We start from the raw sequence: 24,921 nt of genomic DNA on the forward strand, positions 1-24,921 counted from the left end.
CAGTATCTCTTGGTACTGAATAGCAATAGGATTCCAGCACCTGTTCTTCCCCACTTCAAGCACTTAACACAAAGTACTTAGACATGATCTGCCACTTAATAACAACTACTATAAATAAAAGAATACTACAAAATCAATACTTTAAATAGCAGATGTATGCCAATCAGCAGAAAATTATGAGGATTTACATTTCTCTACTCAAAAGCAAAGCAAGAATGCCTCTTAAGCCTTAGAAGTCACTCACGTCACGGAACTGGACCATTCCCAACTCTCCCAGCTCACTGACGCAGCAGTAAGCTGCCTCAGACTGGAGGAAGAGCTGTGCAAGTGTCATCTCCTCACTTCTGAAGAGCTCCCCCATGGTGGCTGCGAATACGGCGAGTCAAGCCTAAAAGATTCACTCGATTCACTTTATCCCTGTGGGGACAAACAAACAAACCGAAATGCTACATCGCATTAGCATGTTGATCAGGTGTTGAAACATACTGATGGGAAATTCTTGCTCATAAAAGACGTTGTTATCATAAATAACCATCTATGTTTTTTTTATCGTATCCTTCGTGCTTTTTAAGAAATGCTATTAGTTAAGGCTCGTAAATTCTGTTTGAAACGGAAAGTAGCAGGTCTGCTTAACTCAGTAGCTATTGCGCATTATCATGCAATACTCATTTCTCAGGTAACATAAGATGTCAGTCTCACAAGTGCGAAATATTATGCTACACCAACACAATGTCTGCCGTTTTTTCAAAATAAATACAATATTTTTCATGGTCACGTCACGTTTTAATGTATTTATTATGTATATTTTAGTATGTATATAATATATACATAATTCCCACTTTTTCGCAACATATGTATTCGCATTTTCAATATATAAACTATTTTATTAAATGCAGTATACAGCAATATATTAAATACGTATGATCCAAATCTACAATTTACACCGCCGTTTAAATCCTTATATTCCCCGGATACTGGAGATTAAATATAGCCTAAGCATTTCAATGCTTAAAATATCGACAAATATGCCCCTTTTGCACGAAACATTTAAAGACAAAAAAGAAGCAAACCTGAATTCATCGTTAAAAATGAAAATGGAAACAATTTCCAAGAAAAACAATCACAGGTGTGAGTTATTTCAGCCTCAAAGACCATCTGCCGCACTATCCTTAACCTTTCAAGGACGCCATGATGATGATGCCCTGTTTGCAACGGTTTATCCGGTCAGCTACAAAAAAAATCTTACATAACACATTTTAATAGCGGCACAAAAATGGATAGTATTGTTTATTAGTGAATGGGCAACACTGCACATTTTAAATATACTGCGGAGAGAAACGTGATCTTGAGTTGTATTGTTTATGCAAGATGTCCTCGAATTATCGTTCAGAATATATTGTTTTAATATTGGCATGGCTAGATCTTTGAAATGGGACAAATAAATAAATGGAGAAAAATATTAATGGCTAATACCATTTGTATTACGTAACAACACAAAGATTACGGATATTACCGCATCATCCATCATCAGCATTTCTTAAAAAGCAGTTAAAAATTCAGCGTTTTCAGATTAACCTCGAAACAACAAATCTTTTATCGCAAACACAGCATTGAAACAGTTTAATAATCCTGTATCATACGTTATGTACGCTGTCAGATTGACGTATCTCGTTCGACAGCTAATGTAGCTTTCTCCGGTGCATCCATACTTATTGAACCACGGTGGATATTGTAAGCCTGATAGCCGGAAAATAAAAGCGGCACAGCGATTTTTTTCTTACAAATGCAAATCATCGTTATAATAAAACGTTAATAAATATCAGATATGTAAAGATTCTTAATCTGCAGCATATTTTCGTTGGCTATACTGCTGGCTTAACATGAATATTATTAAGTGGTAATAAAAATCCATGCTTAAAAAATAGGCGTTCTATATTACGCGTTAAACGAATGCCATTTTATGAATTTAAATCCTGAAATCGACTATTAATAAATGAATCGCGTACTGTAATAGAAGGCTTCCGGACCCCACCGCTCGCTCAGCCTCCGCTCACCAGCATAAACGTGACGTCATTCCACCGAGTACAAGGCTGGACCGGTCCCACTCACCCCCCGTTTTCCAATTGCATAATGGAGGAAACCCTGGACTGAACCATCAGCTACTAGATGTTTTTTTGGGTATTCACTATATAGTCCCCCCCCCCATACCTTCATCTTCAGAGTATTCGGCTCAATCTGCAGGGCGGGTTGACGCAGGGCATATTCTGGGGAGGATGTTAAAAGGTGGGTTTAGTTATTTAACTGATGATTTAATATGAAATTATTCATAGTGATTTTACACTTATACATTTACCAATCCAGTCAACTTCCAACCACATATTCATTACATAAATTAAACAGAACATGAAGCATTACAGGAGACATTTGTTTATGGAAACAATTACGCAATTACTGGGTGAGTTTAACTGAAAACAATGTAAAATTATGTGACCGTTATGTGTGATGCATCTATGCTTGGATCAGCAGACGGTTATATTAACATTACATAAGTGGAATTGTGGTCCCCTGCAATACCAGAGCAGGTGTTGGGACAGGAATTAAAATCCATTATCTGTTTCTGCTACTATTTTCCAGATATGTATGTGTTTGATATTTCTGCCTGATGTTGGGAACTCTGGATACAGCCATGTGACAAATGGCGGGTTGCTGTAATTTTTATTACTCAGTAGATCCATCAAACCATACAGTTGCATGGTACAAGATAATGTCCTGCAAACCTGGAAACTACTTAAAGAATTTGGCACACATGCTGTAATTAAAGCAGGTATATTTAGCAAGACACGGGACATGAAGGGTTAAGTTGGCCATAAAGAGAACTGTGAAGGAGACCCTTCATCCACTGTTTATGGCTTCTGGGTCACTTTACTTCTGGAACCTCAAATGTCATCATTCTTTTGTGACACTCTGTGTATCAGTTCAGATCCACCTCATAAGCCTTTCTCAGCTTATCCAGTGGGCCTCTGTGAAAAATAATTATGTTATTATGAAAGGAATGGAGCAAAAATGTGGTGTTCAAAAAGGAACTGGACAATCTGGTTCATGGTTATTCTCTACCTTGCATCCATAGCTTCCAGGATAGACTTTGGACCCCCACAACCCTCCATAAGACAAGTGGGTTTAGAAAATGGATGGGTGGATGGATGGATGGATGGATGGATGGATAAAGGGATGGATGGATCAAAAGATTTGTAAAACGCAGAGAGAATTTTCTCAAAAATATGCGATCTACCAGATGTAGAATGAGGTGAAAGATGAGGTTTTACAGGTCATTGTTAGTTCTCAAAATCAAAACGTAGGTTTGAGAGAAAGCGTCCAGAATTACGTCATCACAAAAATGTTCCCATTGTATTAAGGATAATCGAAACAAAAGAAGATTCTATATAAAGGTAACACTCATATTTATAACAAAGTTGTGACTACTGAGGATAGAGTAGATGTAATTTCTCAGATCTCTCTACATGTAATTCACAGTATACACCAACGAGACATTGCTGCATGCTACAGGATAAGACACTCAGTCTTTGTTAATCTGATACGGCTGAACTACTACAAGTTCACAAACAATTCTTTCCTCTGTGCTCATAAAAACAAACATTGTGCTGGACAGCATGTGACACCGCAGATATTAGAACTACTCTGTCAGATCCGCCCACTTTTTCAGTTCCTTTCTGAAATAGTCACTTAGGAAGAAGACCGCACAGGTTTCTGTAGTGAATCACTAAGCGTAGTGAGTATTAACATAGCAAGACACTACAAGTTATATGTGGAATTCAAGTTATTTGTCATTTTCAAATACAGGAGTACTGTGATCAGGCCTTCAAGTGCTTCCTGGAGCTGTTCCTTCCACCCTTATTACTCTGTATTAGTATTTATCAAACAGGATACGCCTGCATACCTCAGCAGATACAATAAAATTCAGCACTGTTTTTCTCTCCATTTAATTCAGAATATCCCGGAAGGAAGGGGGGAAGAAAAGAAAAAAAGTTAGAACTCTGAATTTACATTCCTCCCTTAGCTGTGCTTGTGCTTGTGAACTGCTCTCTGAAGCCTCTTCCTGAGTATACCAGCCATTCTGCTGGGAGGTGGGGTCTCTACGCTCACTGAGGGCGGTGACCATAGTCAGACCCTTTTATTCCATTGGATGGTATTGAGTAAAATGGGTGGAGAAGTGGGAGGAGAGGAACAGGGGAGGAGGACGGGAGGAGCCTAGGGGAAAACTTACAGACTAATTTGACTGGATGGTTTAGATGGGAGCCCTGGCATTTGAGTACAGGCACGCATGCAGTAGCATTTGAGAGTGGTCTTCTCTTGTTCTCTGGCTAGCATCCCAGGGCAGTGGAAGACATAGAAAGGAACAACAAAATAGACAATAAAGTGGGAAAAATAGAGCAAGGGATTTAGTTTAGCCTACAAAGAGTTTGAAAGTTAGTTTTTTTTGTACTTTTTTGAGATTATTACTATCTGTTAACAGCTATGGCAGATTCCACCTTGCAGCTGGAGGAGGCAGCGATGAAGGAGCTGTCGGATGATGAAGAAGTGGCTATTCCACCCTCCGACGATGAGGACGAGATCGCTGAAGCAGCCAAGGAGCTGGAGAAGGGTGACTCGCAGATGAATGGGATGATGGTGCTGGCACTGCTCGACAAGATCATCGGGGCGGTGGACAAGATCCAGCAGACCCAGACAGGTCTGGAAACCCGGCAGCGAGAGATGGACCAGTCGGTGACAGGCATCCAGAGTGAGCTAGCCAAGCTCTCCAAGAGCCACACCACCACAGCCAACACTGTCAACAAGATGCTGGAAAAGGTGCGCAAGGTCAGCGTCAACGTCAAGTCGGTACGGACCAACCTGGAGAAGCAGGCTGGCCAGATCAAGCGTCTGGAGAGCAATGAGAATGAACTCCTCAAGAGGCGCAACTTCAAAGTCATGATCTACCAGGTAAGGGTGGGGGGAAGATTCAGGGGGAGTCCACAGAGGGCAACAGCCACCGGGGGGTCTGTGGTGGTTAATGCCAAATGCCAAGATGTCATGCAAGGCAGAGTCCTGCTGCTGTACACTGGGATTTTTCCCATAGTCATGTAGTGAACAAATACTGTGCAACAGAGGGACTGGAGTGGAGAATCCCTCTATTGAAAAGAGGGATTATGTCATACCTACAGAATAGATGGTGTTCCCCACTCACTGAATGATTACATAATGTACAACATCTCTCCCTGAATTCATTTGAAAAGGCTGTTACCAGTGAATTCAAACATCTACATGGTGTAATTAGAAATAAGGGAGATAAAAATTATCTATCTTTCAATCTGTTGATATTTTAAATTGTTATGTAATGGGAAAAATATGTATTATGATGCAAAAAAAATGTAAGTGTCCTTGAATTTTGTGGTGTGTGGTCAAGGGACAAGAAATATTAATGACAAATTGGCTGTTGAGATAAATTGTGCAGAAACGTATATCTTCAAGCAACCAGAATTCCTCAGTTATAAAATGAGAGCTTATGCTTGACATTTGGCTTACCCTTGTCTTTGCTCATTACTGTTGCATTTTGAAATGATTAGCCTGTGTCAAAAATGAGTGACACAATACAGATGTCACGACTTTTCTCCCAGATATGCAACTACACCCATAGTCAAGTATTATTGTGCAAATGGTTGCTTAATTTATCAATTGGGCATTTATTTAATCTGTTGTAATATGGGACAAGACCGGTTATTATTTTGTAAATGATTCACATGTGCATCTTATCTAGACTGAGTCATGGGTCACATATGCGGAGTCCGAGGCATGCCGATGGTTGATCTTTTGGCTTTTGAGCAGGAGGGTCTCACCTAACAGAGATTTCACACATGCATGCAGGCTACCTGTTGCTCTTAGTCTTGCAAGCAGTCTCCTGGTGAGAGACACAATATGCATTTGTTTACGCAGCTTAATTTGAGGCATAAGGAACTCTTTCTGCCTAAGCATTCACAAATATGGAAAATACCATGAGCTCTGCAGATCCCTCCTAGAGCGGCGATGGGTAGTGAGGCAGGGGAAAGAGAGTCTGAACGGCAGGCACTTAGTTTGAAAAGGCACTCTGTAGTTTTGGCTTCAGAGCTCGGTCTTTTTTTAGCCTCCTGTGCTGTAATGTCTAATAGCTTGCAGCTTGCATGGAGGCGTGAGACATTCAGAGTTTCCACCCTGGCTCAGAAGAGTTTTCCCTGCCCCTCGTTCCCCAGTAATTCCCAGTGGATACGGTGGGCTGCCCAGGAACAGTGTGTGGCACTAAACTGGCCCTTCAATCCCTTCCATACAGGCAGCAAAGAGATAAATTAACAGCTACATAATTTTAACTGTGGGATGCACAGTTCATGGCATCCCTATGACATTTAGGTTTTCGCTTCCTATGTTTTCTACTAGCATTTCCTATTTTTCTGTGTGCTAGCTTGGAAACAGAGCCTGGAATTTCTCAGTTTCTGTGTGATGAGGTGTGTCGGTTTGGCTTCTGGAATGTCCACCCTTAGGCTGCTGCAATCCGCCACAGATTGCCTCAATCCACATAATGGGAATATAGGAAGCAATGTAGTATTAAGGTATGGCTTTTGATGTAAAAATAAACAAACATTAGGTTGTTAGAATGTCATCAGGTTCAGGCTATAATGTTTTTTGGAATCATTTTTTTTTCCTGGAATCCAAGGTCAAGTTCTGACAAAACCACTGTCAGTAGGGAATGAATTCCCCTCGTATTGCAAGATATGTGTCTCTGTTTTCCATCTGCCTGCTACCACTACTGTCCTATTAAATGTGTTATTTTGGAACTGAGTATTTTATAAGCTCTCCCAGGGGTCTTGAGGCGTCAGACTCTCTCACGGTGTCTCCTGAAATTTAATCAAATAACTGAGTGAAAAGCAACCCGACTTTTCCACAGACATCCAACACACCTGTTTCTCTCAACAAGTTGCATCGTGATTCAGAATGCAGATTTCTAACCCGCAAGCGAATAAGTTCAGGTCCCTGGAAGGCAGCGATTAATCCTCGGTCTACATTCAATTGTAATAACACGTATAGCCATTTTCTTTGAAAACGTCTGCCAGGGTGATGCTCCAAAGAGAATATGAAAAGTAACCAAAAGTCGTGGTAAGAAAGGATGACATTTGCAGTGGGGCAGACTGCATGATCACAACCATGCATTTGGCCTGGGAAGCTGCCCTATTTTTGGCTGGAGCCTCTGTGGTGTTATGCTATTTGAAAGCAGAGCTAGTAGAGAGATTGTGCACTGGTATGGCTGATCACTGAGGTGGGCGGAGTTCGTTACCCTGGCAGGTCTAGTACAGAGACATGCAGGACAATCCGTGTTTGTGGAAGTTATGGGCGGTGCGTGCTTTACACCGCGCACAATGAAGTGCCTCTAGAAGACAGAACATGTGGAGGCAGAGAGCAATAGTTTGCATAATTAATCCCAGACGGTGCTTCCGTATGATCCCATACGGTATGGTATGACTCCAAAGCTCAAGCCTTCTAGTGGAAGTAAAAGTATAAGAGAAGTTGTGTCCACTTATAAATCTCTTCTCATGGTCACAGTGGCCATCTAACAGAGGGCGTGTGTCATTGCTGGAGGAGTCTGTTTAGCAACGGGATGCTGTTTGTCTTTGCTATACAAAAGCATGTTGAGGCAGCTGTTGCAGCCTCCCCCCCCCCCCACTTGACACCCCAGATCTTACTTAGGACATGGCATCTGGAAGCCTCTTCCTCAGGTCGCCATGCACCTTCGCCGTTTCTTCTAAAACAATGTCTGCAGAGTGCTTGCAGCGTTTGCGATGGTGCAAAGGAGGAGCAGCAGCTGCCTCCCGCCCGCCCGACCAATGATGACTCACAGGCTGCTGCATAGAGGTTTCCTTTTTTTGTGGTGGTAACCATGGTTTTGGATAAACATGCCTGCAGAAATGCCCAGGCTCTGACCAGTTTGCCAGTACCGCCGTATCTGGGTTTCCGCTTAGGATTGATACGTCAACTGGCAGAACCTTAACTGGAATAGCTTTTATGGTGGGCAAACGCCCTTGGTGGGAGAGTAGGGATTCTCTGCCCATGAATGTTGATAAACTCCAGTCATGATTCAACTGGCCGGCATTCCTGCTCCTTCCACTCAGCCCCCCCGCCTCCGCCTCCCCCTCACACATTGGTACAGTATCTGGCATGTAGCAGTGGACAGGTTAGACGTTTCAGCACCACAAACATGGAACATAAGACCACATTTTTTGCAACATCAGAGTACGACGGCAAATCGTGCCTCGCAGGCCTTTCCCGTTTAAAGTCAGACTCCTCTTGCTCGGAAGTAGCGAGCAGACCCATTAAATAACTTGCCACAGCCAAAGGGCACATTTAGAATAATGAGCATAATGGTCATCAAAAGACTATGGAGATAAGTTGGGGCATCTAAACGCTGCTGGTAGGTTTTCAGTTACCCTGCACTGCATAACTTTTTGTCTTCAGGATATTAAGCACAGTTTTTAATAACAATAATAATAACATACGATTGACTTGAACAGGAGATGTACTATAAGACGCCCTGGGCTGCGTCGCCCCAGGCAGCCCGATTGTAACACAGAGGTTTATTGGAAGGGGGATTCTGCTGTGGCATCTGATCCGAAGGTCATCTTCTATCCTAATTCTGACACTGCAAGCTGCTTTGGCCGATTCGCTGGGCACTGGAATCGGCGGGAAACCGAGGACAGTGTCTTCATGTGAATAGACAAACCTAAACGAATGAAGGGAAAATGCAGAACGGAATATTATTCAAAAACAAGAGAACCAGCTGAGTTCTGCGTTAGATGTAACGCACATCAAGAGACCACCGTCCTGTTTTCAATATGCGGGAACTCCAGCAGACTGTCAGAATACAGACTGGGGTCCGCACTTCAGGGTGGTCAACATTCTGCTTGTAAGTTGTATTTAATAAGTGGTGTTTCGCTTGTTGTTTGACAGACTGACGGAATAGGGTTATCAAAAGGACAAGATGCTGGTAATGCCTAAATAATGTCAACCACTGCAGTTTAGTTGATTTCTGTACTGTGATCAGACTGTTATTTTTTGTTTAATGTAAAATAGAGACTGAAGCCAACATAGAACAATGTTAAACATTCCTATCGCCAGACTTAACTGAAGAACAAAGTTTCCCAGTCATGAAATTTAACATGACTTATTTCTCCCTCTTCGGTAGTGTTTCAGTGTAGCCTTTTATGGGCGATTTTTTTTTCCCTCTTTCATTGTGCTTTCCATGACCTTCCCTGCCCGAGTTACCTAGTTACTTGTTGTTTAGGGGTTTCTCTCTTGGCCTTCGTGTAAAAATCTGCTGGGAGGCGTGGCACTGTGTATCCAGGAGACTTTATCAGAGGAATTGATTGGAGGGAAAGGGAGAGTTAAACTGCTTTGGCTCCTTGGGACTTAGGGAGAGCAGAATGGAGGCTGGAGCCTAAAAATAGGAAATCCTGCATTCTTCTTACGTGAGGAAAAAGCTTTGTTTTTATACACTAAGTGGTTCAGTGCATCAGATAAGTCGGCAGCCCATAGCTCTTCTGTATTTGTTGTCATTAGTTAATACAAGAATAATTTCCTGATGCATAGCACCAGTCAAAGGTTTGAGTAAATCTGCTAGATACATAAATATCTGTGCTTTAAGCTGCATTCATGTGACTATTAAATGGAGTATAAGATGGTGTTATGGACCAATGAGTCACAAATTTAAATAACTGTAAGATGCAGAGTGCTGAGTGTATGTGTGGTTTCCCCCACGGGAGCGTCTTGGTGTGCAGCTGCTTTGCTGGTGACAGAATTGCTGATCTGTCCCAAATCCCCCATGATCTTTGTCAGAAAGGCTTTCCCAGTATACTTCAAAGGCATGCTGATTGGAGAGGCTTCCCTTAACAAGATGGCAATCCAAGAATGGCCTCAACATTGCACACAAACTATCTGGAAAAACATGAAGGATACCGCAAACCAATAACCTTGGCCTGTCTACTTATGATCCTGTAAAAACTGTATGGCAGTAAAGCAACCAGCATGCACCCTGATGGCCAAGAATCGCTGGGAAGATGAGAAGATGTTTCTGAAACTGTTGGCAGAATTTATTTCCTTAAGCACTGTTTTGATTCTCCTCATTTTTTCTTTGTTTTACGGTATTGCAGGAAAAATGTATGATATAAACCATAATATTAAAAAACCTATCCAAAAAAGATATCCAAACTTTTAGCTGTTACTGTAGATCTCTATAGTTTTTTTTTTTTTCTTAAACACTCTATGACATTTACAAAGAGGTTCATTGGCTCTAGTCTTTGAGGTTTTTACTACAAACTTCCCAGAATTCATTGAGCTGGATCAGTGCAGCATCACTGGAGCATTTCTGATTATTTTTAGATGAAAATTATAGTATAGGACCATCTTCCCGTGAGACCTTCCATAGCACTTGCCCTCCCTTAAGTATGAGTTTGTGTAAGTCATCTACATTAAAATAACTCTTTGCGTCTTTCCTGATTTGAATATCCCTTGATGTCCAGTATGCTTCAGGGTTTGTGCCGTGGTTTTTAGTGCCCATTTCTTTGGTTTTACCTCCTATTCCTGTTATAATCCTGTCATTTACACGTAGCTCCATCACAGTACGTTTCCAGAATTGTTCACTAGGATGCACTTACACAGATCTTCCAAACTGCCCTCCTCAAAGTCAAGCACACTAGCTTACCTGCGGTTTTATTTTTCAGTTCCCTGTGCCTGTTAGTTATACTCATTTTCCTTAGGCTTAGACAAACAAGTTAATCTGATTTACACATATTTCAATACATGGTATAATCCTCCAATCAGGGGCCTGAAGTAGAGGGATTAGTCTTCTGCTTTTGACGACATGACAACAGTTGTTGCTTTTTGATTAAAAACACTGCTAGACTGTGAAATGGTGCAATTTGTTGAGAATGACCAAATTACTGCTCCAGTTTACACCTTCAGTTGTTAAGATCTTGACCAATGTGACACCCTAAGGAAGCATCACCTCCGACGCCACACCACCCCGCACACAATGTAAAGGTTTCATGCTTTTGTCTCAGGATTGTTACTGCAGTTAGTTACTGCCAGTGACATACAGGGACAAAAAAATAAGTCATCCACCCTTGTGGTTTTGTGCATATTGCTCTGCATGAACCTATAGGTGGAGACATGCAAAATACCATGATGTGGAATCAAATGAGTTCATGAAAAGGCCAGTGACATAATTTATAAAAGAGGTGAGTTAGTGGCGATTCTGACTTTAGATGTGAGGCAGTCAGCATAACAATGAACACAGCACACCTGTGTCGGTTGAATCCAGGAGTTTAAATGCCGCCACATTATTGGACCTGAACTCTGAAGCAATATTTCGCTAATGAGGTAAACTTCTAGACGCCAGGATGACCAGACAGACTGTAAAACACAGGTTTTACACAGGTTTCTCTTCATAGAGAGTCATTGTTTCCAAGACACTACTTGATGATTAAGATGAGTGTCTTTTGCACAACACAGAACAAGGGGTTTCAAAGATGGATTGTGGTAATTCCATTGGCTTATTTTTTTTTATTTCATGAATCATTTCAGGAAAGCGATAGAATCAGACTTGCCCGAGACTTGTTCCCAGTGCCCACTGATATCTTTCTCAGATGGCTTTAGACTGGCAACAGTATTACATTCCATTACAAATGTGCTAACCATTGTTATCCTGTGTGGTTGAATGGGCATATCTGAACGACAGATGTATGGAAATCCTAGAAGGTTACTAACCTGTTGAGTCATCCAGATAGGCTGAGCTATGGAAAGGGATGCCCTGTTGTTCTCTGGGGTCATAAATCTTCCAGTAAAATCTGCAGAACTCCCTTCCTTGTTATTGGAAACAGTGACACGGCGATGCCATAGTGACTAGAGCTGTGATTCCACAAGCATGAAAAATAAGTGCAGTTTTGTTCAACGTGGGATATCGTTTTCTGATTAGATCTTAGAAACGTCTGATTTGTTCAGTACGATATAACCTAATAATGTTTTCCATGTCAGTGATATGCCTTTGGTTTGATTAGTTTTCATCGTTAGTTTTAAGTCTTATGCCTTAATCTGTCCGTTTTAATGAAAGGACCTTTTGCGGACACTCCTCGGACGGTTTCTCTTTTAAAAGTCTAATTTTTCATAGCAGCAAGCCCTGTCATGTAGCGGCAGATGTGAAAGTGAAGTCATGAAGGATAGATTGAACGTTGTACAGAGATCCTTCCGCAATCTGTGTGGCTCCCTCTTAAGTGGAATTTTGCAGAAACCCTCAGCCCTGCAGTCCCATCTTCATGATATATGACTCAGGATCAGCCGCTGAGCCAAGACTCTGTGCTCTACTGTGTCTTATCCCCAACGGGATCAGTACTCTGGAGCTGCATGTGATCTAGAAATTTGTGGTTCATGGGAAACTGCTCCCACAAGGTGGCTCTGGGGCGCCATTACTTACCAGGACCCAGTGTCCCTGGCGATGATTGAGAGGATGCATTTAAAAGAGACCCAGGGTCTCCCTGGAACAATCAGTCAGGCGCACCGAGTATTTTCCAAATCTATGATTTACAGAGTTTCAGTTCTGCTCTAAGCTGCTGCTCATAAAGCTCCACAAATCTATCAGTGCATGAGCATCATTATAGAAAAGAGGGACTTATTTCTATGGACTGTGTGGGCACAGATGTGAACAGTAACCTCAGAGTTTGGTTGCACTGCTATACCATGGGACATGGATGCTGTCAGATCAAATCTGCCTTTGGTTCGCAACAATATGTTATAATATGTTGCTTTCTCTTGTCACAAACAGACTGTGCAATAAAGAAAAAGATTATGAAAGCTAAAACCAATAAACGAGCCATTGTATTTTCCAGGCTTGCTATATGCGAGAATCAAGTGAGAAATCATGTGGATTGCCTCTTGATAGTTTTAGTGGAAACCTCGCCTACGATTGGGTGAGGCGTTGCCTGGGAAACTGGGCAAAAGTGTTCTGGGGGATTCCTCCACACAGTAAACAAATGGATGAATGGAGTCCAAACATTACTTAACGAGGAACATTGCCATTGGTCAGTGGAAACATTCCTTTGCAGGTTTCAGGGGGACCCAGGTCCTCATTACAAAGCCCTTCAAACACTGGGTTTTGGAATCATTTCAGCATTATGGATGCCTTGGCAATATAACGCTGAACAATCAACTTCATGCAAAGCTTGTCAGATAAAGCAGTCACTGTCATTATATTCATTATATAGCAGAGAATTTTCTGCAAATGTGTGATTAAATTAAATTAAATACAGTTGCACTGGCTTGGCCAGGAAAATGCAACTAAGTCAGGGGCTGTTTTTGAATTTATTACATCAGCATAACCCATATTTTGTTTTATTTGTATTTATTTGTATTATTACTAACACCTTTTTCTTCCTAATGGAATGTTGTGCAAAGTTCTAAATCTGCCCACTGGATCTCTGGCACTCTGTCAAGGTGACAATCGCCGCAGGTTGTCCAGTCAGATATCTAAAGATGCGAAATCTAGTTGCAGCTGGTTTTTATTATGCGCAAGCAGACATTGATCAGTTTCTGTTGCTAACTGTGCGAGTATGCATGGGTGTGTGAAGAAGTGTGAAGCTGTGTGGTTCATTAGCTGCGCGTACACAATCTTAGGTGAAATATCACACACTGCAAAAGCCAAAGAGCCTACAGCAGCGTTTCCCAATCCGGACCTCGGCGACACACAGACAGTCCACGTTTTTCCGCCTGGGAGCTTGGAAGGAACGAAAATGTGGACTGTCTGGCAGGGAGCAAAAATGTGGACTGTCTGGCAGGGAGCAAAAATGTGGATTGTCTGGCAGGGAGCAAAAATGTGGATTGTCTGGTAGGGAGCAAAAAAACGTGGGCTGGCTGTGGGTCCCTGAGGAATGGATTGGGAAACCCTGGCCTACAGGTTTCTCTGCTGAACTGTCAAGTACTGAAGAGGGTGGGCACATCTCCTGGCTCCTCCTGACCCCATCAAAGTGTCCTTGAGCAAGACGCTCAACCCCAAATTGCTCCCGGTGAGCAGGTTGGCACCTTGCATGGCAGCCTCCGCTACCGGTGGGTGAATGTGAGGCATAAAATGTAAAGCGCTTTGAATACTCGTAGGAGTAGAAAAGCGCTATATAAATGCAGTCCATTTACCATTTATCTTTATAAATACGCCCTGGATAACTTTGAGTAATTTCAATCCCAACCAATCACATACAGAATAATAATAATAAAACAAAACAAAGAATTACAGTTATCATTGCAAAACAGATTGTACGTAATAAACACTAATGGACGAAAATATATATTGCTCATAGGCTTCTATTGCCCTTTTTAACAGGGACGGTAAAGAGTAGCTCATTGATGGTTAGCAAGGGCGGTTCAGAGCACATGACACCAACACAGTCGTTGGTATCATCCATAGAAATCAAATAGTAGCGTCATTGATGGTGGTGGTGACTATTTGTGTCAGGTGTGGTTGACGCTTCATGTGACCAAAGCATTGCTGCCGCTACATTTCTGAATGATGTGCAGAGCAGGGAAAAGGACAGGGCGATGTCTGCCGGGGGAACTGTGGAATGTTGAATGCGGTTGGAAATTGGAAAATTGAGTTGGTTCAGTCTTATTGCCAAGGCTCCTGGGTCTGGAGCAAGGGGGTGTGTGTTTGTTTTGTTGTAGCAACAGGGCTCTGGTTTAGTAGGATACACACACGGTGACTCAGGTGAAAAGCACTTGGGTTCTGCGGAGAATGTACTCCAACCAAAACCACTACTTTGTGATTAAGGCCTTGCCTTCCTACTCCATAAAAAGCAAACCGGCTCATCGCATAATTCGTGTACAATACAAGTTTGCCCTACATGGCATTTATTCAAAGCTGACAAATTCAGAAATAACGAAACACACACACGCAGGACATAATTCATTTCTATTTTTTTTCCGCAGAAATTATATCACACTGGCACCATTTGTTTGAGTAAAAAATAGAAGGAACTATTTCTGTGCCAATAAAAAAAACCTACCTGATTCTTCCTGGTCTCTGTGACTACAGCACTAGTCAGTTACTGTATGTATATGTGAAGCCAAAGCTTAATCCCAGTGTTGATAAGAGTGAGTGCTTACCTTCCCTTATTTGGTGCTCAGCTGCTAGCTAGGCGTCTCTGCTACAGATGTGGTCCGTCCAGATGATTGCTGGCAGCAGCCAGGGAGCCTCATGCACATTCAAACATACCAAGTGTCACACTCAAACTGGACCCCCTGGCACTGTAAACACCCCACTGGGTTCCAGCACACTACTCCAGCAGCGCCTTCTCAGGTGCCACGCATCGCCCATGGTGATGGGCAGAATGCCAGGAACAGGAAATAAACCTCTGGATGCGCTCTGCTGCGCCTCCTGGCCTCATCCCCAGATGATGCTGGCCGTGTTGGCAGGCTCCCTCTGTGGGCAGGCAGAGGAGATGGACAGACTTTACGAGCACCGATGCTCCCTGCAGTGAAGGCTGTAAATTAAACTAAACAAGCACAGAAAAAGACTCTATTATCAGTTAAAGCTGTTTATGCATTTCATTTTTACTAAGATGTTGATGACATTTCATTTATAATCAGATTCACAATAATCACGTCTGAACTTCAATGGAGTTTGTTATTCTTAAGTAGTATTTATTATTATTATTATTATTATTATTATTATTGTTGTTGTTGTTTGTTGCTTTTGTTTATATTATTGATATTGTTATTGATGATAATGATAACAATGTTGCAAATAATGAAATAACAGAGATTATTAACAAAAATGAATGCAGTAGCCATAGGATTATCTGATCTCATTATTGTTCATTTGATTTTGTTAGTAGCATTGACAAGCTGATGCTGTAGAAGCATTTCAGACGGTACAGTGCAGCATTTTACCAGACTCTCCTTTCTAAGCACCGTAAGGCATCTGTGACATCGGCCTTCTCTCCCAGATCACGCTGCACAGTGATGTTTCCTTTGGCCCATTTCAGCCCCCTTTTCCTGCTCCATTAACGCCCTGGGGTGCCAGTGCCGTAGTGACAGACCCATGACCTGTACGGGGCTTCAGCCGTGGGGAGCGGAACCTCTCGAGGGCGCAGTGTCCATGCCGTGTTCAGCATTGTCATGGAAGAAGACGAAGGCCGGTGTGATATTTAGCTCCATATCCAGGAGAATTTTTAGATACTGTGTGTGACGGGGAAGGAAACGTTTCAGGTCCCCACAAAAATCTGTGAATGCAGTCAAAAATGCCAAAAGGCTCATTTTTTTGTTTAGTTACGTACGGTTATTGCAAGAGGTGTGTGTCTGTGTCTGTGTGTGTGTGTTTGTATAGTACACGAGTCCGGGTGCTAGACTGACCTGCCTGCAGTGCAATATTTGGCGCATCACAAAAAATATGACAAAGGAGAACCCAAACTGCTGTGCCGTTAAAATCCTATATCTAGCAAGGGTGGAACTACATTGCCCTTTTCACTCCTAAGTCCCCAACGTTTGCAGAGTCTTGTTAAAAGGAGAGGTGATGCAACCCAATGGTAAACATGCCCGTCCCAATTCCTGGCATCAAATTCAAATTGAGAGTATATTTGTCATAAAACTTTAAAATATCTCAGTTTCAGCATTTGATATGTTGTCTTTGTTCTATTTTCCATTAAATATGGGTAACGATTTTAGCTATAACATTATATTAATAGAAATAGAAATCACACAAAATTAGTGAATCAGCTATTTCTACTGTAACTGTTTCTGCTGTTGTGTGCGACTTATATGTATATTTTGCCAGTATATTTATATATGTATATTATATGTATATTATGCCAGTATATTTTCAGAACTGGAAAGGGGGTGGGTTGTGGTAGAGGAAGACTGATGGTTTCCACAGGTGACAGAGAGGTCTGTGTAGTGGTTACTGCACCAGGAAGGGAATGTAATGGTGGCTGATGGCCAGGGAGGCTAAGCAGAGGAGGAAAGACCAGGCCGAATTAAGCTGAGAGTGACCCCCACCGGCTCCACTGTCAGCGTGCGACTAGGCAGAAATCATACTCTCTTACTGTAAGGTGGCTTCTGCTCACTCCGTCTGTTAAGGAAGTTTCATCTTTTTCTCTGTCCACCTGCTTTGATCGGGGTTTTGTTACATGTTTTGCTGCAGTTTTAGATTTTGATTTCTTATGCATTATTACTTACATGAGCTTTAACGACAACACTCTGTTTATAGGGATTATTCACTGCTGCTTCTTCAATCTACTCAAGCAGATGAATTTAAATCTTTTTAATTTTTGGATTTTCCATTAACCTATTGAGTTTTCGCCTGCAAAAATCATTTTAGCTATTATTAACCATAATTTTCTCATGTTGATTTTCTTTGACACATTATTTTTTAATTTGATATTCTATAGTAAGATGTTTGTTTCTATCATTTGTAGGAAAAAGCTACAGTAGTACTGTAAATAAGTTAATATCAAAACGAGATATCATCACATGGAAATGATTGCCAATTTATATTTTTATAAGCTTTTTACGAAGCCGAGGGGGTTTACAACTGAACCCGCTGTCAGTTTTGCTTTCCTGCATTCAGTGTCCCGTCTCAGAAAGGAGCAGAACTGCTGCTGCTGCTATATTTGATTTTAGGGATTTTTTTTTACATAAGAGGGTCTGGTGCTCCGCTCTTGAACAAGATTCGGGGTTTAATGGATGCACTAATTAGCGAGAGAAAGGGTGGAGAATCGTGTTGTTGTGCACTGGGCCGCTTCCTGCCTGCCGGCGTTTAACGCTCCCCCATGCCCTCGCGTCTCTCTCATCATGTCCTGCTGGACGAGAGTCTGGAGTTTCCCTTCCTGTCTGGCCTCCGCGAACAATAACAACAAGAAAACAGCGACTGTGTCCCCAGTCACGCCATGGTGGCAGAAGGTCCTTTTCCCATCTGTGCTTATTTACATTTTCCTCACTGCTCAAGTGCGCAAGTCACAACTTTGCCATTTAATAAAAATGCATATTCCCAACCCTTTCTGGAATTCCTCTTTCTAAAGCTATATATTGTATGTATATATATATATATATATATATATATATATATATATATATATATATATATATATATTATTACAGACCCACATGTGTCTACAAATCAAGCTGCCCTAATTATTTATTGCATGTACAATGAAGTTGAGCCTCTGAAATGAGTCATTTAATTAAAAACACAATAATGTTCCTAAACCCACTAGAACTTTCCATCCTCTTTTGGTTGCTTTTATGGAGATTAAGGCTGATTTTTTTTCTTCGCAGGAAAAACAAAATGTCTTTTTGTCTGAGCAGTTTTCTCTGAAAAATAACCATCTTATCTTAATTGATAGACTGAATAATTGTTAACCAAAGGCTTGTTGCCAGTTTCTCTAATCATTAAGCTTGGTCAACAGTATCCTAAGCATTGACTAGAATACAAAGATCAGAAAAACAGTTATACTTCTGCATCCACTATTGTAGTGTTTTTCAATCCGGTCTTCAATGAACCCCAGAAATTCCATATTTTTGCATCCCTGGAAGCTGGGAGGGAGCAAAAATATAGATAGTCTTGGGGTCCCCGAGGAATGCTTTGAGAAGCTCTGCACTAGTGCATATATCTCTGGGAGCCCCTCTGAACACTTTTTCAATGACAATAGCATCCCTTGGCTTTACAATCGTTCAGATGCTGCACACGTAGTTCACATTTACATTTCTTATAAAAAAGAACAAAGCCAACAAACACCTTGAGAAAAAGCTATTTGTTTGAATAAACCCTCTGGATTATATCTGTAGGGAGATACTGGTCTTGTTTTTAATCTCAAGTATATTCAGAATCTCACACCTCACTCCTCTTCAGCACGTGTCAGTTCTTTGATAACTTGCTTGGGTGTGTGTAGGTCCTCAGAGAGCGAGAGAAGCAGATGGTTCTCCAGGTTCACTTTGAATAGTCGCTTCTGGTTAAACGAAAACGTGTTTTCTTCCATTGCCTTTCATAATGTTAGCCTGGGTGTTCCTGCTCCCTTAGAACAATGCACAATGTGGGCTCAGGTTACACCGGTAGCAGAAAGAGTGACATAACCTCTCAGGATGGTGGAAAAATTGAGTTCTTTCCATATACATGTTGATGCATTGTATACAATAGGTGCATGAAACATGGACTTCAGCAGCAAAAAAATGAAGGAAGGGTGTAGGCTGTAGAATGTGCTTGTAGATGATAAACAAGCTTTCCAAATTGAGTCCCAAGGGAATGTTGCACGTATTTGATTGGAGGTCTTAGAACGAATAATTTCCACGTTAGTATTCATCCACTGCCACAAGAGGGGGCTGTGTTAAAGTCAAACTTGAAAAATGCAGTCACGTAACTTGATACGCTTCCGTCAGATGCAGGTGAATCTTACTGTGCCGTGGTTACTACTATCAAAAGAAGTATTGAACAATTTAGCATTGAGCATTATATATAAATTCATTCATTCATTTTTCAAATTAGAAGTCTCGTGGAGTCCTTTAAAGAAAACTGATTATAAAATTCAGTTGATTCTTTGGGTGTAGAGGCCAGGAATTTTAAAATGCCCAGAAAGGGTGGATTTGCAGTGAAATTTGCCTGGAGCCTTTGCAAGACTGACATACAAAGCATAACGCCAATCTACACCTCAGCGTATGCATAATTCTTCGGTTTCCTCTTTTCCATATTTGGGAATTCGCCATCGGCAAGTAGACAAGACTTGCGTGACTGTACTTTTACTGGAAAGTCTTACCAATAGAAAGAAAGGCTTATGCCCTGAGCTAAAACAAGCACACTGCACATTCAGGATGTGAAACATTTTCAGATTCTATTCTTGCAGTACCTGTATGTGGCATTTCTGAGTGATGGGTGTCGTGAAACATTCATTTGTAATATTGAACAAAAATCAAAGAATATACAGCACTTACGTTTTTCCATTGGGAACTAAGCTCATATAAGTTTCATATTTTTATTGTTGTGAACCCAGAGTTATGAATCATCATCATATGGTAGCACTTTACCAGCATGAAAATATTTTGTTTCCAAGTAAATTAATCAGCTGTAAGTCCTTAAATATATCTGCTACATGTACATCAGTGATGATTTTTTTTTCACTGACAGGACTCAAACCTTTAATTGGTGTGATCAGTAATTATTTATTTTTTTCTTTTCTGTTCTGTAGGATGATGTGAAGATGCCCTCTAGACTATCAATATCTAAATCCATGAAAGTTGCGGACAGTGTGGAAGGTGAAGCAGAGTCAGGGCTGAAAGAGGTGGCAGAGGAACTCGAGGAGGACGGCGAAAAGGCTAACCCCAACCTTTCTTCTGATGAAGAGGTGGAGGTTGAGGAGATTATTGAGGAGACACGGGCTGAGCGCATCAAGCGTAGTAGCCTCCAGAGGGTGGACAACATTAAGAAGGTCTTCTCTAAGGAGAAGATGGAGAAGACCAGGCAGAAGACCAAGGAAAACCTAGAGAAGACCAAGCAGAAGACTAAGGAGAACCTGGAGAAGACCCGTCAAAGAACCCGAGAGAACCTTGAGAAAACCCGACAAAACATTGAGAAGAAGATGGGCAAGCTAAGCACTCGGATGTCAGTCAACACCGAGCGCAAAGAAAAGCTGAAGTCCTCTCGAGATAAGATGAAGAAGTCTTTCACTCCAGACCACACAGTGTATGCTCGTTCCAAGACAGCCGTGTACAAGGTTCCACCTTTCACCTTCCACGTGAAGAAGATTCGGGATGGTGAGGTAGAGATCCAAGGCACCGAAATGGTGGAGGTGGCTGGTGATGAGGAGGAGCAAGTGGAGTCGGGTGAGCTGCAGATTGAGGACAACGCAGAGCTTCAGGCCCTGATGGAGATGGTAGAGGACTCAGAGCTGGCGCTAGCGGAGCAAGACCAAGACAGAGACAGCGACTAGTCTGGAGGGCTGAGGGTATGGGAGAAATAACAAAACCCATTAAGGAGAACATATAGGACATGGTGATGAATAAAAAACAATTCTATGTGACAACACTCTGAACACAAAAGATAGATACAGACTAAACTCGGGCGTATTTTCATCATCAGTGTAGTGTAGTAGTATCATTAATCCATTAACTCTTTATACTAATCTCTCTTTAATCATTGCCTAGATAAGGAAAGATGTTAAAAATGAATCAACATCTTTACAGTCGCTTTTCCTATTTTTCCTTTTTTTCGTCAATATTTCGCAGCTTTGCCACAAGCACAGTTGCATCTATTACACTGAATGTTTTTTACGTCTTTTTTATTCTTCACAAAACTGCATCTGATTTCCATTTTGCTTCACAATTAGATGCACAGCCTGAACAGCAGATGTCAGCATGTTTTCGGATTCTTGGTGGAAAAAATCGCGTCAGCCTTCAGCTCATGTAGAATGCTAACTGAAAGAAGGCTTTATGGCAAAGAGAGTCTGAGAAAGACTCACCATCCAATAAGATACGTTTAAGCTGTTGGCATAGATGAACATGAAAAAAAGTTACCATCTGAGTTCATTATTAAAATAAACAAAGCAGACAATCTAATGCGGCAATTTTTGTCTCACTGATGCCATATAAACACAACTCCAAACAATATCAAGACGTGGTTTTATTTAAAACAACAAAATGCTTATTTTTTGCTTTTATTGCCAATAAAGGATAAACTGATCTAAAGTCACAGACATACTTTTAATTTTTATATTTTCAAATGTTTTATTGACATTTATTCAAGGTTACTAAGTGTCAGGATGACATTTTTCAAGCAAAGTAGATACAGAAACATTTAGTAATAAACAACAAAGGCTCTTGCATGCTTAAAAACGTTTTATTTTCTGAGTACAGTGTATCATATAGCCTAATTTAGCAATGTGCTTGGAGTAAAGAGGAATTTCTTAATGATTTTTTAAGAATTTAACAATTCTTGGCTGCCTAGAGGATTTCACAGATCTGGAAAGAATATTGCTTTTTTGAGAATTTCAATTTTTTGGCGGGAATTGCTGTCACTCAAAAGCTATTAAATGTGATGTGTGATGGTATTTTACTTTATTAATATTGTGTTGCTTTCACTCATATATGTTAAACAAAATTGCACACTTCTCTGAGTAATACAGACTTATTTTATACACCACATACACACAGGCTAAATTAAAATGTTTTGCTACTCTTCTGCTAAACATTGTCACCACAGAAATGCTGTGAAAATGTGTCATTTACTGAAAATCGCATCAGCTATTCCTTAAAAGAGATCTATTCCCTCATTTACTTCTTTTGCTTTCTGAAGATCAGTCAGAACAGTACAACAAAGGCGTCTTCATACATAATGGCTCCAGTAGATGGGAGCAACGGCTGAAATTATGGCAATGAAATTGATTGTGGTAAAGCAGATTACATGCTATGCAATTAAAAATGTCTGCAGAAAGGATAACAATCTTGTATTTCATGTTTTCATGCATTTACTTTATTTAGGAAATTTCCAAATTGTTATTCCCCTCCCTGTGACTCTAAAGACCTACTTCAGAATCAGAAAATATTGAATTCAAAGGCTTTCCCAAGCAAAAAGAGCACATTGTGAAAATATAGAATGACATTCTTTTGGTTTGATTTTTATGCATACATTTATATGTATGTGGAATGTGAATCACTACGAAAGGCCCTTGAACCACACTGTACACTCAAACAGGAGCAGAGTCAGCTACCAGCTGGAGGAGCCAGTACCCTAGTGATTAACGCTTAGGTCAAGGGTAGGCAACCCAGAGCCTGGACTGCCAGTGTAAATCTCTGAAAAGATGGGTAACTTATTTGGTGTACTTACATTTATTCATGATATGTGTACCATACATTAAAGAACAGTGAATAATTTTAAATACATTCAGAGCAAGATTTTATACTTATAATATTTAAGATCATACCTAAGCTGAAGTCTGTAATTAATCCAAGATAATAGAAAACTTTGCATTGCATAAAAAAATACTTATAATTAATTTACATATTTGATTTAATTATCTATTTAAAATGAGTGTGAATCAGGGCCCCTAAGGCACAAGTCAAATTCATACTTTTTATCATCCAGCCAACAGTGAAAGTGTCCCTAAAGCAGAAAATGTCTAAGGGACATATAATGAATTGCATAGCCTGATGCTGTTATTCAGATAAATGTTTTAACCTATTATTGCAATTTGATGTTTACTGTAGTTGCTAAAATATAACCAGCCAGTAGCATTTTGTTACAAGTCCATGTCTTGGGCCGCTATGCTAGCCGCCTGCCCATGTATACGCAATCATTCACACCTTGTGGCCTACTGTGGATTACCGTTGATTTTAAAAAAGCTTTAAGCTTTTATATTACCTAATAATGCAGAATGTCTGCAAAAAGATTCAATCATGTTTCTGTGGACCACATAAGTTAAACAGGCTTGTATACACCATTTAACCAAATAATGCTTTTTGCTTTTTTCATTTTGCTTTCTAAGACACCAATATTTTAATAAAATCAATGTGATTCACCATGAAACTTCTGTTTGTCCCTTCTGGTAGTAGGATTGCTCCAGGTTGTGGAAATGCTGAAAATAGTCAAATTCTGCAATAATGTTTTAATGCCTTTTGAACAATAGTTTGTTGAAAATTGATGATTAATTCTCTCAGTTTTAGTTGGTTCATCATAAAATAAAGCCACTAGCCTTTAATTAACTTGTTTGACATGATTACATAAAGGGGGGGCGGCATGGTGGTGCGGTGGTTAGCACTGTTGCCTCACGCCTCTGGGACCCGGGTTTGAGTCTCCGCCTGGGTCACATGTGTGCGGAGTTTGCATGTTCTCCCCATGTCATCGTGGGGTTTCCTCCAGGTACCCCGGTTTCCCCCCACAGTCCAAAAACATGCTGAGGCTAATTGCTCATACAAGTGCATGCGTGAGTGAATGGTGTGTGAGTGTACCCTGCGATGGGCTGGCCCCCCATCCTGGGTTGTTCCCTGCCTCGTGCCCATTGCTTCCGTGATAGGCTCCAGACCCCCCACGACCCAGTAGGATAAGCGGTTTGGAAAATGGATGGATGGATTACATAAAGATAAAGTTCATTTTGAAAGCAAATAATCATAAAAGACTCCTTGAGCTTCACCACGATGACCTACCTACACCCAAGCGCTTTGCTAAAAAGATTGTGGACCCCATGAAAGCATGTCATATTGGGCCCCCCAGTCCAGTTATTTTTTAGGGGCCCTGTCACTCAGGGGCCCTTGGAATCAACCTCCCCCTCCTGTTTGGAAAGCCTGCCTCACAACTAGAAAATTATCTACTGCCATATGCACATTTTGTTCTAAAAAGAGAGACATCGTTAAATGCGGCAAAAAAGGTTAATGTCAACATATATGTCACGATCTCGAGCGAGCTGACAGGAGGCAGGGCGAGGGACTGACAAAGGGGCGGAGAAGGGAATCGGAGGGGAGACCAGGGAGCTGGAAGGGACCCTGGTGAGGGCAAGGAGAGGGGGGGGAGCCGCAGCAGGCGGCGACGTCCTCTGACACGCCAGAGCGGGAGGACCTGCAGGCGACAGATGAGCCGCCTCAGGGGACCCGCAGACGACCGACGAGGAGCGAGGCAGGGCGGCGAGGTTGGGAAGGGGGACCTGCAGGTGAATGCCGACCTGGGGGGCCAGGACCCGCAGGTGTCGACCGAGCCTTAGCGCCGGCGAGGGAGGACGAGTCCGGGGGCAGGGCGGGAGGGACCCCAGTCCTTCATCTGTGTTCCCTCCCCTTACGGGACACAGACATAGGCAGAGGGAGCGCCTCGGGCGTGGGCGCAGGAGCTGCAGGCAGAGG

At 41.5% G+C, this 24,921-nt stretch overlaps 2 protein-coding genes across 9 annotated transcripts in view; one reads left to right on the plus strand and one right to left on the minus strand.

Moving 5' to 3' along the window:
• Positions 1 to 15,600, minus strand: part of LOC125742054 (V-type proton ATPase 116 kDa subunit a 1-like) — a 46,135-nt gene extending 30,535 nt beyond the window's left edge. For 4 of the 8 annotated variants that reach the window (XM_049013663.1, XM_049013662.1, XM_049013661.1 and 1 more), the window contains exons 1-2: positions 2,007 to 2,150; positions 245 to 417 (exon numbers count right to left, since the gene is read on the minus strand). In XM_049013663.1, coding sequence (XP_048869620.1) covers positions 245 to 361 — 117 coding nt within the window. In that variant the 5' untranslated portion in view covers positions 362 to 417; positions 2,007 to 2,150. Of the gene's footprint in view, positions 1 to 244; positions 418 to 1,070; positions 1,248 to 1,640; positions 1,974 to 2,006; positions 2,169 to 2,208; positions 2,265 to 15,216 lie in introns of those variants that run through there. The other 4 variants (XM_049013657.1, XM_049013660.1, XM_049013658.1 and 1 more) reach the window with 4 other exon arrangements.
• LOC125742055 (caveolae-associated protein 1-like) lies at positions 4,287 to 23,617 on the plus strand. The gene is made up of 2 exons (XM_049013664.1): positions 4,287 to 4,998; positions 20,286 to 23,617. Exons 1-2 carry the CDS (start codon positions 4,534 to 4,536, stop codon positions 21,024 to 21,026), a joined length of 1,206 nt encoding a protein of 401 aa, XP_048869621.1. The 5' UTR covers positions 4,287 to 4,533; the 3' UTR covers positions 21,027 to 23,617.
• Positions 23,618 to 24,921: the final 1,304 nt, after the last annotated feature.

Source organism: Brienomyrus brachyistius, chromosome 5 (genome assembly GCF_023856365.1).
Source record: "Brienomyrus brachyistius isolate T26 chromosome 5, BBRACH_0.4, whole genome shotgun sequence".
NCBI classification, from domain to species: domain Eukaryota; kingdom Metazoa; phylum Chordata; class Actinopteri; order Osteoglossiformes; family Mormyridae; genus Brienomyrus; species Brienomyrus brachyistius.